Raw genomic sequence first — 19,686 nt, forward strand, 5'->3', positions numbered from 1 at the left:
AGGATGTATTTGCAGGAGTGTTGTAAGAAGACACAAGAAGTAATTCTTCCACTCTACTCTGTGCTGATTAGGCCTCAGCTGGAGTATTGTGTCCAGTTCTGGATGGAACATTTTAGGAAAGATATGGACAAATTAGAGGTAGTCCAGAGAAGAGCAACAAAAATGATTAAAGGTCTAGAAAACATGACTTGTGAGGGAAGATTGGAAAAAATTGGGTTTGTTTAGTCTGAAGAAAAGACCGAAGGGGGACATAACCGTTTTCAAGTACATAAAAGGTTGTTACAAGTCAGAAGGAGAAGTTGCTCTCATTAACCTATGAGGCTAGGACAAGAGGCTGCTAGGGCAGGTTAGATTGGACATTAGGAAAAACTTCCTAACTTGTCAGGTTGGTTAAGCACTGAAATAAATTGCCTAGGGAGATAGTGGAATCTCCATCATATGAGATTTGTAAGAGTAGGTTGGACAGACTCCTGTCAGGAATGGTCTAGATAATTCTTGATCCTGCATTGAGTGCAGGAGACTGGACTAGAAGACCTCTCGAGGTCCCTTCCACTTCTATGATATGTGAGAGGTGCCATTTCTTGTTACAGCTGTTGTTCAAATCCATTCTGCCTTTCTGAGTGACCAGGTGGAAGTTGTACCCTGGCGTATGTTAGAGACTAGCCCTAATGTCCTGTCTTGGCATTCCCTTTGCCAGTAAAATGGGGTAGAAAACACAAGAGAATAAAGCAGTACGTGTGCGTAATAGCTGCTACGTTTACCTAGGAACTTAGATAACTCTTCAATATGACTGTCACAATCCTTGAATATAAACAGCTATCAAAGCCAGATTCCATGATTCAGTGAGTGTTCTCTTTCCAATTCGGTAATGTTGCAAAGAATCACGTCTGATGATAAACATGGATACAAACCCAATTAAATTCATAACTGAAATATTCATTTTTACTACATATGTATGCTAATATCTGTAAATTTACATTTTATGTAGCTGAAATATAGTTGGCAAATAGTACTTCTGTTTTGAAATTTGACTAGTGATCTGAAGGTGTGTTAGGAGCATGTTTTCAACCAGTTTAAAATTTTGATTTATCCTTTAATTGTAGCAAGACAATGGGACCACTAGCCTGACAACAGAAAAGGCTCTTCTCCAAGATACTGAAGAGCGGAATCAAGAGCTGGCAGCTTTCTGTCAAGCAGTTTCAAAGTAAGAAACTACTGAATGCAAATAAATTCCGATAACTAAGTGGTGGTGTGTGCTGTCCTGAGGTTGGAAATAAATATCAAATGTGATAATGAACTTCCAGTAATGTTCACAGGACTAGCCCTACACAGTTTGCTGCATTAGGCAAACTGCAATATGTCTTCCTTAGTACATCAATCTATTCCATCCAACCTCATGTCCTTTCTTTCATTGGTGTATATCTTAACATTTTGGCACTGTTTTCTATTAAGTTGTAAATGACTTAAAATCCTGGTATGTCTCTTTCGCAAGTTCTTAACCTTTTGATCCGCACATATGACTGGCTGTATTGACTTCCTGCCTCTTCCTGTTTCCCTACACACACTTCCCTAGAGTACAGGTTTTGCTTTTCCTTCTGTCTCCTTCCTTTTCACATGGTTTTTTTTTTTAGTCTCTCCTCAAAGTTCTTCATTCTTAACTTCTCTCCCTTCCAACAAGCCCTATCATACTGTTCTTGACTCTTGAAACACATTGTCATTGTCCCCTGACCCCTATTCCAGACACACAGGCTGCTGCTGCCACCTCCTTTGGGCAGGCATAAACTTCTGGGGCAAAGATGTCCTTGGCCTTTGTCCTCCCCAGGCAAAAGATATATTAACTAGAAATCCAGGCTGAGTGCAATAATCAAACCTCAACTTGTTATCTAGTCTAGCCTCTTGCCAGGCTGAATGAGTTGTCTGTTGGAATCTCTGCTAACAGTGATATTGGAGGAAGAAGTAGCTGTAGCTGGCAAAAGGGAAGACGCTGCTCAAGGGGAGCAGAATAAAGCAAGAAGAACTTAAAGATCTAGGAGGAAAAAGAGAGAAAGAGGAGGCAGTAGAGGAGGCTTTGACTTTTTTTCTTTCTGACTTGCTTTTCTGCTGCCCCCTCAATCTTTCCTCTCTGATCACCTGCATGGTTTGCCTATAGGCTAGGGCAATCTTAATAGTTGGATCATTTAAAGAAGGAAAGGGGTGGAGTGCTGGATATTTGGGATGTCTGATTAAGACCTTTACAATTTTACAGCTGTACTTCAGTAGTGATCTTTGTAGTAGTTTGTTTTTTGAGGACTGGATGCTGCATGACCCCAGAGTCCACTGTTGGCTTTAAAACTATACACAAGATTCTGAATGTCTTCTATTCTTTGTAGGGATGTATACTTTTTTGAAAAGATGCATCTAATTAGCCAACTTAGTATTAATTTGAATATTGTGTTAATTCTGGTCACCCTATCTTAAAAGTAATGAAGCAGAAATAGAAAAGGTCACGGGAAATGACAAAAATGACTAGAGGCATGGAAGACTACTCTTCAGAACAGGGACTGCTTTCTTTTGAATTTGGAAAGCACTTAGCACATTCTGTGTGCTACTATAACAATGTGTGATTTTTTTTTTACATATATTTAAATACACTAAGATTAGGAATATTTAGGTTAAAGGAAATTAAGACATAAAAGGTACAAGAAGCAATGAATGGTGGTATAGGTTGTCAGTTGGCTGTTATATTTACTCTTTCTTGTAATACAAGAATGGGGTATACCTTTTTATTTCATTGGATAACTTTAAAACCAATGAAAGAATGCTTTTACATTACTCATAATTAACCCATGGAACTCACTGCTACAAGATACTGAGGCAAAGATCTTAAAATTTTGAGTATGGGATAGGAATAAGAATATTTTGGAATTAGTTACAATTAAAAATGTATAAGACCTATATCTGCTTCAAGACTTAAATCAATAGCAGCTTTTCTATAGGATTGTGATTGCATAACTGCCCATAAAGGATTTCCTTTATTCTCTGAAGCAATTTTTTTTGAAAATAAGTTTAATTCTGAGAACAGATTCTCTAACAAATGGAAAAAAAAAATTATATACCAGTCTGTCATTAGCTATTTGATTTACAAGATCTAGCCCTGTTCGATCTAGTCCTGGCGATTCGGTGGCAGTGAACGGGAGTTACGCAAGCTACACAGAGTAGCACTTCACTGCACTGCACTGCGCTACACCACTTGAAGGGGTGGTTTACCAGTGTCGACTTCTGGATCGATTGAGTCTTCACTGACCGCTCAGTCGGTTCAAATAGGTCGATCTGATGGCAGTGACTTTGCTGCCGTCAATATAGACACACCCTTACAAACAAAACGAGCTCCCTTCTTCCTCAAAATCTTTTGCCCTTAGCTTATCTCCTTTTTCATTGTTTCTTTATTTAACTTTCAGTGTTTGAAATAATAGGATTTGAACAGTACACATCAGGTAAACAGCAGTACCCAAAGACCAAACATTTTAGAGTTTTTGGGACTCGTATCGCAAAAATATTGAATTTTTTAACTAATAAAAATTAGTTGCCTTATGCAGATGCTACAGTACAGTCTGCTCTCTTAAACTACATTGTAACCTAAAGTTAAACATGAAAATTCAGAACATCATGCACATATAGGATAATAGTGATGATGATAGATATTAATGAGCCTAACATGTAAAGTTTCTTCTTCTAGCCAACATACTAATTTTAAACTAGTTGCTCATCCCTTTGTCAGTGGTCTTGAGGTGCAGAGAACAGGAGAGTCAAATGTTTCTGTATGTACAGCTTAGGTAAATTAATAATAAAAAATCATTCTCAACTGCTTGTTGAGCTTTGAAACTGCAGTATTTTCAGACAACAGCATTGCTGTGCATAATAGTCAAGGGATTTATATATAGAATCTTTCATAAACTAAAACCCTCTTTGTTTACAGATTGAGGACCAAATTTCCCTATACCAATCAGCACACAAATCCAGGCTTTGTGCTGAGTCCAGTCATGCTGCAAAGAAATATAAGTGGGGAGAATGCCAGTATCAAGGTTTCTATAGAAATTGAAGGATTCCAACAGCCAGTAACATTTACATGTGATGGTAAGTGTTTTCTATTTTATAGTTTGCAGTTCACTTTTGTAGCTCAACACATTACTAATTTTTTAATGAGTTAATCGTTCCTGTGAATTCTAAATGACTTCTGAAAGTACTAATTATAAATATTGAGATGGAACACTCATTCTAGACCTTACTTTTCAGATACTTACAGCCTTTTCGTGGAAATTTTTCCTTTTGGACAAAATTTTTAATTTTTTTCCTCAGCTTAGTTGTGAATTAAATTTTTTTTTTTTTTTTTAAATTCAAAAGTATTTGAAAACATTGAAATAAAGCTATTCAAACTCATCTCAAAGATAAGTCAGACAACCATGGGTCATTTCATATTGTGCTCACACTTAAATGAATTGCTTACATTCTGGAGCACATGATGGCAGTCACCAAAACAAGAGATTTGGCAAGTCATTTGTAAACCAGCACAATTCCATCACAATGCTTCTCTGGGAATTAAGTTCTAACTTCCTTTGAAGAACAAGGAAGAGGTTGTCCCTTTCTGGGACAAGGCTACTCAGTATATTAAAGCTCAGCTGTAAATGTGGGTACTGTTAACTTTTAGTAGTCCTTGGTAAGAAAGCTAGGTGACAACTGGTCTTATCTAAGATGTGCTACCTGAACAAGGAGGAGATACTGAATTGCACGTGGAAGGAACTAAATCTCTTTGACTTCTGGACAGCTAAGAGTTGTTTTGCTCTGAGGGCTGGTTGTCTCGTAAGAAGATGGGTCACACAACACTCCCTTAGTGTTCTAGTCTGCATTATCTGAAAGGGTAGATTCCTAGAATTTGTGTCCTTCACAAATGCCGAACTGCACTGCTTTGTAGCTCCTACGTCAGGCAACTCATAATGAGAACATATGGAACCTCAACTTCCTATATTGATTTCCTCCAGCATATGGATATTTCCACTGTGAATAATAGACTCTTCTGAGAGTTTTGGGAGATAAGGTACTTCCATTGTTATAAAAGCAGAAAGAGCTTCTGTGTTATCCATTAGAGCCTTCTCCTGCTCGCTTAGTAACATACTTAATGTTCTTCTAGAAGATCTTGGCAAAGGCCCTACTGACAGCATCTTCCAGGTTCCATCTCCGTGCTTAGTATAATCTAGAAGAAAAAGGAGGTTTGGGACTTCCTGGTGTGCTAGAGGCCTGTCAAGATTAGGTATCTTTCCATATGGATTTTGAATCTTGTCCTTTGCTTCCTCTCTCATGTTCCATTTGGACTCCAGAACTTGTTCCCTGAAGCTGATCAGAATTAATTACTCTTCTGTGTGGCTATAAGTTCTGCAAAATTGGTCTCTTCATCTTATACTATTACAAAGCTTTATGGACTTTCCCTTTCTCCTGCCTTTCATCAAATCACATTGCTTAGTCTGTCTTTCTAACAACAGAGCTCTTCGTGTGTACTTCAAAATTCTATCGGGAAAGAACTATGGCTTCAGTCTTCTGATTATTCATTTTATGGAAGGGACCCAGGAAGGAGGCCGAAGTCACCTTGGAGATTTTAGCAACTGGATTGCTTTTATCTGGGATCTTATTTGGCTATTGGGGCCTAGTGCCTTCTGCGTCAATTCTAAGGTGACTGTTGATCAAGCAGACTATGGACAGAGAGTGGAAGCATCAACGGAAGACTTTGTAAAGCTTTGATAATCCTTGCTTTTCTTCATTTGGCACCACAGTACTGGCAGCCCTTTGCAGATATGGCCTTTGGGTATAATATGCTGACTGCTGCTTACTAGTTCTTTCCTTTCCCCAAAAGTAGAATTCTATCTCAACAATGCCAAGCAGGAATCTTTACTTGGGGAAAAAAGGTTTATCTGTGAAAAATTAATGACCGCAAAATTCTCCATTAAATGTTCATTATAATTCAACCTTTTAGCTGCTTCTAACTTACATTTCTTTTTTCACTCTGAGTGAAATCACAGATTGCTACTTTTTAAAAAGTGGCAATTTTATCTGTTTTTGAGTGCAATGTAAAATTAATCTGAAATCATGGAGAGAGACTTTGTCAGTAATGAGTCCTGTTCCCAAATGTTTAATCTTTTAAAAAGTGCAGAATCCCTTTGACTCTCAATGAGATTTAGGCTTCTACATCACTTAGGATATGTCTACACTTCTGGGGCAGCACGGATTGATGCAGTGGGATCGACTGAGCTGGGCTGTTGAGACCTGCTCAGTTGATCCCATAAGTGCTCTCTGGTTGACACCATTAATCATCCCTCCTCGAAAAGAGTAAGGCTGCGTCAACTGGAGGGAGTCTCCCATCGACACAACGAAGTGAGATGCCGTGATATGGCAACTTAAGTAAGTCAACGGGAGATTTGCAAGCCACAGTACTGTAGCTTACATGTCTCCTGTTGACCGCTGCGGTCAGGGTAGACCAGCCTAACATGATTTGGAACGTTTTATCCAGAATGTTTTTCTGCTTAACATTCATGATATTGAATTACTCATTTGGTTCTAGACTAGTGTGAGACCCAGAAGTAGTGCTTATAGATTAAATTTCTTATGAGGTTCTGTCACTACTCATTTTTGTTCATGGTATGAAATGTTTATGCACTTGTATGAATTTGACAGTTTGCTATTTTCTTAAACTGAGGCAAATAGCCCCACTGACCAATAGAAAATTACCTTTTTCTGTAATCTTGTCACTTCTCCTACTGCTCTAAGGTAGGTGCAACCTCTATGTATTTATTTATATTATAGGAAATAGAATCTTTCTTTTAAAGAAAGCCAGCAAAGCAGTATTTGCTGTCATGTAATTCTTTACTCTCATCTGTAAAAATTAGTAGATGTAGTATTCCAGAGGTGACTCCAATGTCAGTTGGAGACTCACCTCAGAGCTTAATGTCACATGGCACAAAGACCAGAGTGAGTCCTTTTGAAAAGCGGTATAAGTTTGTTTTTTGTTTTTTGTTTTTTTTTTCTTTGAAGTAATTAAACCTGAAGAGTCAGCCCTGTAGCTTTGAAATACCCTCATACTTTTCAAAACATCTAGTTTTCTGGGATGCATTTAAATATAACCTAAAGATACTGAAATAATTTAAGATAAAGTAGATAACTTGCTGTTTTCCAAGTCGTGTAAAACAATTAACAATAAATGAAACGCTATCACCTTTTGAGAGCTCTCCCCACCTCTGTCATCCAAAGTTGAGATTTTCCTCATTGTTAGTGTGACAAGCAAGCAAAGTAAGAAAGCAAATGTCATTCTTATGAAGATAGGTGTATTGGAAAGGATTAAAACACAACTATATCTATTGGAACTCCCATGTGTGGGTTTATGAACTGCAGGATTAAGGGAAAAAGGAGAATGATGTTAGCAATGTTGAAATAAGTAGGTTTTGTATAACCAAACAATACAAATGTAAGTGTTTTTGCATTGCCACAGTAATAGCAGATATTTCATGTAAACTTATTTTATAGTCGTGCCTACCAACTTAATGCGACATTATGCTATTATTGACATTAACATTATGAATGCATGAAATATTCATTCTTTGTTTTCTTGTAAAGTGATACCTCAGCTTTGTGTCCTAATACCTTCACTGTCTTAAATCTGTTTTTAAATGATGGAAGTCCTTTAGAGACTAAATCTCTTTACTGTGTTTACAGTATGTAGCTATGCTAAACAGTTCAGAAACAATATTTTGTGCTCCCTCTGCTGGTTGCAGCAATAGATATGTAACACACAGTGCCCACAGTTAGTAAACAAGTAAAGCTGTGGGCTCAGTTCTGCAGTACTTGTGCAGGAAAATCTCACATAACAAATTCTTCCTTGGGTTCTGCATAAATTTTATGTTTAAAAATCAAGTTTCTAATTGTTAAATAACTCACTTTAAAAACTAAATTTACTTTTGTAATTTAAGGCTTGGATTGATATTTCTTGGTTTGTGAAACAAAAATACTTGTTTGACTCATGTTCAGATTCAGACTTGCTGTCTTGCACTAGCAAATGGTTTTGACATAAATAGTCACCTGTAAACTTTGCACTGGAATTAAAAAAACGAAACCTCATTAATATTAGTTTGGGGCCTAAATTGATCTGTTAACATCTCTCTTTAAAAGCAGCTACAGCCATGCTAAGTTTTTCTCCATTTGGAATGCAGGAAAAATTCCAAATATAAAAAGCACAATCAGTGGAAAAAGAACATTCCTTTAACATATTTGAGAGGCTATTGCAAAACATTCTCGTGGTATTTGTATAGTGAAAATGTTTGTGTAGTGACTGAGTGGAGAGGTAAGAAGACCTTCAAATAAGCTTTTTCTGCTTGGTTGCATAGTGCATTGTTAGCAGTTCTATCAATATTTCTCTAGTTTTAGAAAATAAGGGCAGATAAAGAGCTGTGTGTTCAAGAATATTGGCTAAAATGTAAACTTTCCGATTGGTGGCAACACTGTTAACTGAAATGAAATGAATAGTAGAGCTGTTAACTAAAGCCAGGTCTACAGTACAAACTTATATCAGAATAATTCTGTTGCTCAGGAGTGTGAGAAATTCACACCCCTGAGTGACTCAGTTATACCAACCTAACCCTGGGTGTAGACAGCGCTATACTGATGAGAGCATCTCCCATTGACATAGATACCACCTCTCTGAGGTGGATTACGCCAATGGCAGAAGCTCTCCTGTAGGCATAATAACATCTTCACTAAAGAGCTGCAGAGCTACAGTGGCACAGCTGCACTAGCTTAAAATTTCAACCAGATGAGAGTATCATATTTAACAGGACCATGTCTTAGGTCAAGTTTATATTTTTTGCTTACAAATTATCTTATTGGAAACTCAACATTAGTAGTTTAACACATGAAATAGAGAACTGTATTGCTAACCATATCATGGTATATATTAAAACTTAAATTTTTCTGCACTAATTTTACAGATACTTTGGCACACTTTTAAAATTATGAAATTGAATGAATTATTAAATTATTGGTAGATAACTAAGTGGTGGTCTAGTAAATGAGAATTCAAGATGGTGTTTTCTGCTAATACAGAAGCACTAACTAGATGAATCACTGGAAGGATTAGATTTTTTTTTTTTTTTTTAGCCTCCATAATCTGGTATATCGACATACATAGATTGTATGTATCTGGCATAATTCACAAACATGAGCTTTCTTAGTAGATATCAACAAGGAAGAGTTAAAAATTTAAGATTAAAACTTAAAATTTCATGTCTTTTTTCCAAGGCAACATTGGGATTACTTGCACTTTTTTCAAGGTCCTTATTAAACATATAGAATACAAAAATGCCATCCAAATGCAAAAACCTCACATCACAAATCAGCTTCTGTTTTTAACCAGCCATTTCAAACTTCTACAATGGATCCTAAATTTAGAAAGGTCTTAATGATTCCCAAAATAAAAGACAAATCTTATAGACTGCTTGTTATTGCTAAAAGAAGTCTCTCTCCAAAAGTGGATTCTGATAGTGAAACTTTTAGGTGAGTGCCCGAAATAGTTATATTTGTTAGAAGTAACAAAAATATAGACTATGAATATAAGCAATGATATCTATAGAATAATTTCACAATAATTATCCTATAGTGACTAACAAATTACATACACCACCACTTGGTATATTAGTTTACATATGTGAACAAAACAGTCAGTTTATACATAGTATGCTGAAGCCCAAGTCTCATAAATGATCTGTTTGTATGCATCACAAAAACATACCCCGTCATCATGATGCATTATTATAAATGTATATCCAGTGTTACATTTGAATGACTTTGTAAAATAATTTTACAGAATTTAATCCCTGTAACATTTTTGGAAAGTTACATTTGCCTATTTGGGAGGAGTACTTATACCTACAAAGAAATCTAGAATATTCCAGGAAATCTTTTTTAGTGTGTAACACTCTTCCATGAAAGTTGGGTCTGAAGTAGTGATAAGGATCCCTATTGATGAGACACAAATTCTGTTTTTTGACCACTTCTGTTTGTTAAAGATTCTAAGATACTAAGATACTGGCTCAGAATGTGATTTCTGGTGTCCCAGCAAGATTGCAGTTTGGGTAGTTGCATCCAGTCTAATGAAATTCCTCTTTCCAGCTTCAGTTGTTGTATTTTCTTTGTTTATTTTCCTAACAGTTATATAGTGCTGTACCTTTGTTCAACAGCTGCCACATGCCAACTAAAGAGTATGGCTGAATTTCAGTGATGGCTAGAGTGATTCCTCTATTGTAATGTGTATCTCAGAGAGCTCTGTAGTACTGAAGTTAATGTGCTTTGAGACCCAGTCAGATAAGACACTATATAAATGTTTGCTTGTGCATGTATGTTGAGGAAAATGTTGCCTGCTTCTACAAAAACAAATGTAGCTAATAGAGTAAGCAACTCAACTGAATTAGCAGAGATGTACATTAATTGATTTCTAACATCCAGAGGTGCTGGTTTTTGGTTTTTGTTTTAAACAGTGAGTTCTCCTGTTGAGCTTATAATAATGCAAGCGCTTTGCTGGGTACATGATGACTTGAATGAAGTGGACATTAGCAGTTATATCCTGAAAGTCTGTGGTCAAGAAGAAGTTCTACAGAAGTAAGCAAACTTTAATTTTTATTAATAGTTAACTGTCACTCAGTTCAGGGCACAATTAATGGAAAATCTATCCATCATTAAACATGTAAAAGTAACTCTGCAAAACTGAGTTTAGTGACTTAGAATTCTAAGTACTAATTTTCCTTTGTGGTGGGGGGTATAAGTGTGTATGTATATGTATGGGTACTATGTCCCTGCAGATTCATTAATCTGGAAAACTGGCTTTTCTATTCTAGTATGTAGTATTTAGATTTTTGTACTCACTCCATCATATGATGAGCTTGCATTTCTGTGTACATTCCACTTCCTCATGAGAGTAATCTTGCAGAAGTTACACTGGTCTTTGAACCTCTTTGTGACTGACTGAAGTGGGGGAAAACATTAAAAAGTTAATAGATTTTAGAGGTGTTTGAGAACCATACTGCATTTCAAAACTGTTAGGTACCTCTGCCTATTCAGCAAATAAATAGAGATTACATTTTTAGGTCTTAGTATGACAGCTCTTGCCTGCACTGAATTCACTTTTTAACTCTCTATAAATCACTTTATTTGTCTCTCCGGGGCTAGTTTTCACACTTCAGCTCATACTTGTTCTCTTACGTGAATTCCTGTTTTCTGAGCATTCTTCATTAGAAACTGGTGTTGGTACATAAGTGCTGATTTAAGAGACAGGCTGTCGGATCATAAGGGATTGCCCAAAGCTCTCACTGCTTCAAGTTTTTAGCAATAGCTAACTTCTGGTTTGGAAGGCTGCCTTGTAATGAGAGTTCTGTTTCCACCAAGGCTGTTTTCATGATCCTGATAACATCTCCTTGCAAGCCTTGGCATGTGTTGGATCATGGTATAGAAATGGCAGTGATGTTAAATCAGCTGTTTTGGGTGTTTTTTAGCCCCTCTTACTCACTATTTAAAAAAAAAAAAAAGAAATTGAAAGCACTGTGCAGGATTAGACTCTGGGTTAGGTTTGCTCATCAAAATATAAGACAATTTTGCATTCTTTATTGATTTTAGATTCGAGTTACTTGTATATATTTTCTGTCATTTTGGAAAACTAAGCCAAAATTGTTTCCATTCTGCCTTTTATCAGGCTTTAGGCCTTTTCCTAAATTGCTTTTTCCTCTCTTGAGTCTGTGGTGTGGGGATCCTTCCCCCTGCCCCTCCCCCCACGTGACCTTTTTACTTCTGGATGCTTTTTCAAATGTGAGGTGGAACGCATTTGGAAAACATATATAATCACGTTTTAATTTATCGTAGTCCTGTAGTATTTTGGGCTGTTTCTGGTTCATAAAAGGTAAATGCCTCCATTGCACAACAGAAAACTAGGAGGAAATTAAACTAAAGGGTTAGAGAATCTTTGGCGTTCTGCAGTGTGACTGGGGTTCTCGACGACTTCATGGATTGAAAGAAAAAAAATTAAGCAATCAAATGCTTATTTGCTTCAAATCTCTGAAGAAGACTTGGTATCTGGAATTTCTCACTACTTTTCGTGGATAAGAGTTTGAGATTTGTTACATGGGTTTCTGTGGTATGTTTCCCATTTTAATATCCAATAATACGCTGGGATCCCATATCCTCCAAAGTGAGACCAAGACGACAATTAAAAATCTGTCTATTCCTCATCTAAATCATGCAGTGAATGTGAGTGCTTGTTTGGATGCAGGCTTCTAGCGCCTTTCACTGTAGTGACAGGGTGACATAGTTTTCAGCGGTTCTTCGGATCTCAGCAACCTGGTAAGTGAATCTGCAGGCACAGAGAGAATTAAAACTGGATTCTTAAATACTTAATTTGGAATTGATAGTTGACTGCACACTACTGAGATTCTGTAAAATTGTTAAATTAAGACAGCCTTCCATCCTATGGCAGAACCAGTCTTAATCCTCTTTTTATGGCTTAAAATTCTGAGATATTCTGCAGGACTAAATGCTGAATTAAGACATTTAGTGTCTTATCTAGATCTTGGATTTACAAAGCATTTTGAAGGATGAGAAGGACTCAGACAGGGCTATCTTGAATACCTGAGTGTTGCGTGAAAAATATTTGAATATTTTGAAATGACAAGTAACTTAGAGCATTCATTTATTTAACAGTAATCACTGTGTAGGAAGTCATGAATACATTCAGACCTGTCGAAAATGGGATACAGAGATTAAACTGCAGCTTTTGACCCATAGTGTAGTATGCAGAGATCTGGCACGAACAGTAAGTACAAACTAAACTCCAGGTTATAATAAACGTGATTTTATATTGCTGAAACTGAATGTGCTGTTACCATCTTGGAAGGGGAAGGTAGATTATACCCTGAAATGGGTAGAAAGCTCCATAAAGGATTTACAAATCCATATAATCTCTTAAACCTCTGAATTGGGCTTTGAGAGCATAAGAAAATATAGCAAAGGTTTTTATGCTCTTTATATGTTTGCTTACATGCTTAAAGGGGATGGAAGTGTTGGCCAGAGTTAGTGATTTGATGGAGTTATAACCTTGTTACATCCACATAGTGTTGTGCTGAGTAGAGGAACTAAATTAAAAATGCATATGGAACACTGTACCACGTTAAACTACCGTATCAGGTGGGAATTGATGCTTGTGTGGAAGGGGATAGGGTTCTGAGAAGAAGAGGGGCTGGTCTTTTTCTGCGGTCCTCTTTTTGAGTTGAGAAGCTCCCCCCCTTCCAACCATGTATCATCACAAAGTAAGTAGAAAGCAGTCCTGTTGAATTAGGCTAATCCCTGTTTGCAGGAATTAAGCCAATTACACATACAGCAGCCACTTCCACTTGCAGGATTTTACTGAGGGCAGATCATGAACAAATGAATACTAAACTGCTCTCATGAAAAGTAGACTCTAAGTCCTCAAGTCCCGTTGTTTCATGGAAAAACTGTTCCAAAATATCTTGCAGTTATTGGTCTGTATCTGTAGAAGGAAAGAATAGTCTGCTGGCTAAAGCACACGACAGAGGAGAGATCTGGGTTCTTGTGTAACTCTAGCAAACTGAGGCACAAAAAGGTCAATCTGTACTTCCCTGCCTTAAAAGGGATATTGAGGTTTAATATATGCTTTCAAAGTGCTTTAAGGACCTCATATGGAAGATGTTGTTGATTTGCAGTGGGAGCTGCTGGATGAAATCAATGGGAATTGCTGAGTTCTCAGTGCCTCTGAGAATTGGGTCATTATTTTAGGTATTTAAATATGGATTTAGCAGCATAACTTTTAGGTATCCATTTTTAATATCTTGGCCCTGGTGCTTTTTAGAGTCTTTAGATGTAAAAGTATTGTATCTAAAATACTTGTTCACATTATAACTTGAATGAGGGGAACTGTATTTTTTCATGTCAAATAGTATCTCCCCTCTCTCCCCCCTTCCCCCCCTCCAACTCTCATTAGTTCATAGAAAAACTTAGTTGCCTGATAGGAGGGCAAAGAGTTGCTTTATAGTCAAAGGAATCAAGGAGAATAGCGAGGACTTGACTTGAATTACAAATTTTTTCTCATTACTAGGAAGAAGATGATAGGACACCTACACATTTAACAAAACACCTCTACCAAATAGAAAAGCCTTTTAGAGAGAATATTTCAAGGTAACCGTATGTAATTTTGTATCCTTCATGATCAAATAATCTTCTGCTAAATTTTTGAGCAGTTTACTATATTTGCCTATAGTGAGAAGGTGATATAGTATGAAAACTTCCACTTGTGTACAATAATAATCAATGTATTTCAGGCATTCTGTTGAAGAGCTCTTAGAGGCTTACCATATTCAAACTGACATGGTTCTTAAAAATGAGGTAAGAGATCTTGTACAGATTCTCCTTCAAATTAGTGCTATACTATATCTTGCATAAGAATAGTCTTTAATTGCAATACAAGAAGCTGAGTTAGGATGCATATAGAGAGAATTAAAAATCACTAATAATGGCATTGAGAAAACTAAGAGCTAATAGGGTTCTTCAGTTCTCCCTGCCCAAGTTCGGCTTTCAGAACTACTCTCCAGTCTCTTCCCCATCACACACAGCTTAAAATAATCAGGTCATCTAACTGAAAGGGTAAATGGGGTGTTTTTCCAAGTGTTGCGTGCCAAGTAATTTTATCCCCCAAAGTGCTAAAAATGCATAGACTAAAGAAACAAGGGCATTAGACCAAATCTTAATGTTTGTGTCTCACTGCAAGTAGAGAGATGATTCCTCCCACTATTATAGTCATTAATGGCGCTTATTTCGTAGAGGACAGCACAGTTAAACAAGCAAAATACTCTCACTTGCTAACTGAAAAATTGATAAAATTGTATGCAACCTTCAAAGTCATTAAAGAGTTACTTATTTATAAGACCAATGTTTTTCTTATAAACTCACCAACTCCCTGTAGGGAATGATCTTGAAACAGGCAATTTAATTAAAATTGAGACTCATACTCAAATTAAATTGTACAGTTTCTTTTTGCTTACCAAGATTAGCTTATAGCTCTTCAGGAATACATAGTGTAAACCATCTTTTGCTTAACAGGAGAAACTGTTAGTATCTTAAACTACAATAATATTTACATATCACCTTGAAAATTATTTTAAAGTAGTAACTCAAATCTAATCCCCTGGTAGTGCTTTTTCACACTCAGGGTCACCAATAATGTTGAATTCTCTATGATGTCATGTTGCAGTGCTTGACTGGAAGATTTTCCTTTTGATGCAGTGTTGTGGCTTCTTTGTTCTTTGGTGTCTTGTTGCTGCTTCAGTTTGCTTGGTTGGGTGAGATGAGATGAACAGGGTGAAGCTAAGAAGAGTGCCGAGAGCTAGTATTCAAATTCTTGTCTTTTGTAGTCTGTCTAAGGATGGAAGAGGTACCTCTTTTAGGGGCATGACTGGATCCAAATATAAGCCACTATCTCCTTTTCATTGGCTCAGTACCTATATGTGATGACTTTGGTAGCATCTTCAGCTCATGAATATGCAATCTGGTAATGTGTAAGCAATAGGGTTGTAATTCTCCAACTTTATGGTTATATTACTTTTATGTTTGACAGCAACCTTCAGAACATATTTAAAGTTCTATTCATTTTGAGATATCCTTTTAGTTCTATCCGAAATTTAAGAGGAATTGAAATTCCATTTCAAATTAATTCAGATTACAGCTGTTTTTTCTGTCTGTTTTATGAAATATTTCTTAAATTTAAATGGTTTTTAGAGTCTTTAAACTTAAATGGTTATCAAAGAAGGTATTGTACCGTCTTAATCTTTGGAGAAGTTCTTTTCTTCCGTAGCTTGGTGAACAAGTTGCTTAGGCATTGCCCAGATAACTAATTCCATAAACAATGTAAATATTTTTATGTTCAAATAGCTTATGTTAACCATTTATAGCAAGATAAATGGATTTCATATTGGTACATAAAACATCTCTTTTCACAAGCAGGATCAGGACATTATTAAATTAGATTCTTGCGTTTAGATGCAAAACATTTGCAAACTAACATCACAAAAGAAGCATTTAAGGAATAAACAAAGGCTTTCACTTTTGAGTTGAAACATGAGGCTAGAAGTAACAAAAGCATTTCCCTGCTATACATCTTTTTCTTAAAGATAAAAGAATGAAGACTTCAGAGTGTTTATAAAAGAAATCTGTTTCTATAAGAATTTCTAGAAGGTTCTGCTTTGAGTGGTTGCAGACATGTATGCCACTCAGGTGTGCATGCACCCAATGTAGCAAAGCTGGAGAATTTTGTTTAGCAGCACCCATCAGGGTGGCGTGCACACCCTTTTGGCCCTCGTAGCCCCTCCCATGGCTTTTTAAGGGCAGAGCCGCCACAACCCCCCACTTCAGTTCATTTTCATTGCCAATAGCTTGAGTTGGCACATTCCATGTGGTATCTTACATCACATTTTTGGTGGTTTTTTGTTGATATTTTTATATAGCTAGTAGTAGTATCCTTAGTAGTAGATTAGTTTAGTAGTAAGACTGTGTGTTAGTAAGCTGGTGCAATGCTTTTACCAGGTTTCAAGCACTGTACCTCATTGGGGTAGCTATCTCCACTAGTGATCCCCATACTAAGTGCTTGTTGTGTCTGGAAGAAGGGCATATTGAAGAGAAGTGCTTCATTTGTTCTCTTTTCAAAAAAAGAATGCAGATGGCTAGAGACTTATGCAAAAGCAGCTCTTTATGGAACAAGTCATGAGGCCTGCTTCAGAGCCAGGATCCTCCTCGCATCTCCCAGCACCTCACAGGGTTTTGGGGCTAGCACAAACTGCTGTTATGCAGCCAGATTTTGACTCTGAGGAGAAGAAACCATTCGCCATTATCCATCTCCCTCCCCACCCCACACACACAAGGGAAGGGGACTCATATGAAACTGACTAGCCATTCTAAGGCTTGGAGATTCTTTTTCCTCTCGGAGTACTGGGCAGCACTGGTATTCCTCAAGTGCTCAAAAAAGAGATGGGCTTTATACCTGCCCTCCAGTACTAAGGCAAGATCATTCCAGCACTGTACCCTCGACTCTGGTATTGTCCAAGGGGCAGCCGTTGAATCTGGTACCAGCATTGATTTTTGGCACTGATCATATCAACCTCACAGGCTTTTCAAGAAGTAGTAGATTTATTCTGCCTCTTTGTTCCAGACTAGCCTTTGACACAAGACTCCTCAGCTGTGCTGATGTTGTCTTTGGCTCTGGGATCTGGTCTTGGCACTGAGGAATCATTTGTCGGTGCAGATTCTCTCTTCGGCGTTAGACAATTTCAGCTTCTATAGACCCAGTACAGGCTAAATCTACAGATACAATACTGGCTCCTACTTCAGTACCGACATCCTTTCCTGTGCTAAGTGTTAGTGTTGCCTCTGATTCAGATGGTACTAAAGCTACCATCTGCTGTGCCTTCATTCGTACCGATGCAGCCCCCATACTGGACTTCAAATGAGTCAGGACATGTGATGGCTCTATTGGAGTGGCTTCCTCCTTTCTCTGACTATGTAGAAGGGACCTCCATGTTCTAGTTCAGTCATAATCCACCTCTCCTTCCCGATCCAGGTACTGAGCTTGAAAAAATTTGAGATCTCCAGGGGATCGCCATCAGTACAGGAATTGGCTTCGTTCTTACGGTAGAGATAGGGGTTCTTAGCCCAGTACCTACTCGCCATCAGTGTCATATACTTCCCTCAGTGGCCTTCTTGGAACCCTTGGGATATTCCTTGATTTACAGGATCACACTCTTCGGCTCCTTTTAGAGCATGGTCACTGAATCCTCCTGCCTCATCTCCTGACCCAACTAGGCTGGCAATGCATACTGATATTGCTCCCTCAGACTGTGTCAGCTCAGAGCCTTTATTTCAGTAGCAAGCAGTGTCTCAGCAGATTCCGCTGACTCTGCTTCCTTCATCTTCTTTGCCAGAACATTCCACTATACTGGATTCTTCTCCTCTGCCTGAGGACTTCCACTCATATCAAGATCTCCTGAGGTGAATGGCTCCAGCCTTGAACATTTAGGCAGTTTGTGTTCAGGAGAATACCCATAAGATGGTAGACTTTCTCCAGTCATCTTCTCCAGGGAGGGTAGCTGACCCTATAAATGACGTGTTCTTGGAACCAGCAAAGACTTTCTGGCATACCCCAACTTCCTTACTACCTGCAGTGAAGCATACTAATGTGGTATGTCTCTATGCAGAGGTTTGAGTTCTTCTGCTTTCATCCAGCCCCTAACTCTCTTGTCATAATGGTAGCAAATAAGAGGTTGCACTTAAAGATGAAATCTAAAAGGTTGGATTTAATGGGAAGGAAAATGTATTCAACCCTCATGTAGCAATGTGCAATTGTTACCAAAATATGACTTAGTAAATTGAGAGACTGTGGCCAAATTTACAGACAAAAATGGCCAGAATCCTCCAGGGAAGAGCTGAAATCTTTCATTGTGGAAGGCTTTCTGGTGGCCACAAAGTCATTGCAGTCAGCACTGGATATGGCTGCTGCCTCCTCCAGGATTGTGGCTTCAGCTGTAATAATGAGAAGAGCTTTGTTATTACAGAACTCAGGCATAGTTCTAGAGGTCCAACAGAGCATAGATGACTTGCCTTTTGTTGCATTATTTTTAAGAACTCGGATGCTATATCCTTTTAAGGACTCTTGAGCTACTTTACGTTCATTGAGGGTTTATACAATAAAAAGGAGTCGTCATGGAAGTCAGCAACAACAGCCGCAACACTGATACTGCTCAGTGTTATTTTCAGCAATCAGTTTATCCTGACAGGCAATAAGACTTGTCTCGTTAGAGAGAGGTGTGTCAGGAGAAGGCCTTCTGGTTCTAACTTCAGCCAGGCATCTTACCTCCATCAGTTTTGGGCAAGCAGTTAGTTGGGCTCTCCTGTTGAGCGTAACATAGCAATCATCAACTTCCAGACCAATTCCATGCCATTTGGAGACACTGTCCCACTTCTACAGTGCTTGAGAGAGAACCAAAGACTGATGGGTTTGAAGCACTGTGGATTGGGATTATGCTATTCAATGCTGTCTGTCTTCCCTTGTCACTTCTTTCTTTGACAAGATGAGGATAAAGAGGCTCATGGCTTAACTTGTATGGCTTTGAAATAGCTTTAAAAAAATCTTCAGTCTTTTCAGATGGGGGAGGTCTTTTCTTTCACAAGATACTCTTGTTGGTTGTTCGCCTTTTAACCAAACTGTTCCCAAGGTACAATCTGCAGTAGCTTTACCCACAAATAGTAATTACAGACTCCTAGTAAATACTCTGGTCAAGGCAAAAATCATAACATGTCTTTCAAACATGATATAAATACAAACATTAAAGCAGCACAGAAGTTATAAAGCTATATTCCTAAATTTATGCAATCAGGCCTCAAGGTAATAAGTACAGATTTATGACCAGTGTGAGGTGGTGTTCTCCTAGACTTGTCGAGCCTGTCAATCGAGAGAGCCCAGATTTCCTAGGAGTTTCTTTAATTTCAATGAACACTTCATTGAATAAAATAAGCAACCAAAAACATAAGCATGAGAGCTTCAAGCATTATGTATAAAAGTAGTTATAGACA

At 37.7% G+C, this 19,686-nt stretch overlaps 1 protein-coding gene across 2 annotated transcripts in view; it reads left to right on the forward strand.

Moving 5' to 3' along the window:
* Window positions 1-19,686, forward strand: part of PIK3C2A (phosphatidylinositol-4-phosphate 3-kinase catalytic subunit type 2 alpha) — a 96,473-nt gene that overhangs the window by 24,932 nt on the left and 51,855 nt on the right. For both annotated transcript variants that reach the window (XM_067540686.1, XM_067540687.1), the window contains exons 3-8: window positions 1,104-1,204; window positions 3,956-4,113; window positions 10,548-10,668; window positions 12,757-12,868; window positions 14,168-14,247; window positions 14,391-14,454. In XM_067540686.1, coding sequence (XP_067396787.1) covers window positions 1,104-1,204; window positions 3,956-4,113; window positions 10,548-10,668; window positions 12,757-12,868; window positions 14,168-14,247; window positions 14,391-14,454 — 636 coding nt within the window. The remainder of the gene's footprint in view (window positions 1-1,103; window positions 1,205-3,955; window positions 4,114-10,547; window positions 10,669-12,756; window positions 12,869-14,167; window positions 14,248-14,390; window positions 14,455-19,686) is intronic.

Source organism: Emydura macquarii, unplaced genomic scaffold, assembly GCF_026122565.2.
Source record: "Emydura macquarii macquarii isolate MOO-44397 ecotype Brisbane River unplaced genomic scaffold, CSIRO-AGI_Emac_v2 contig_587, whole genome shotgun sequence".
NCBI classification, from domain to species: Eukaryota; Metazoa; Chordata; order Testudines; family Chelidae; genus Emydura; species Emydura macquarii.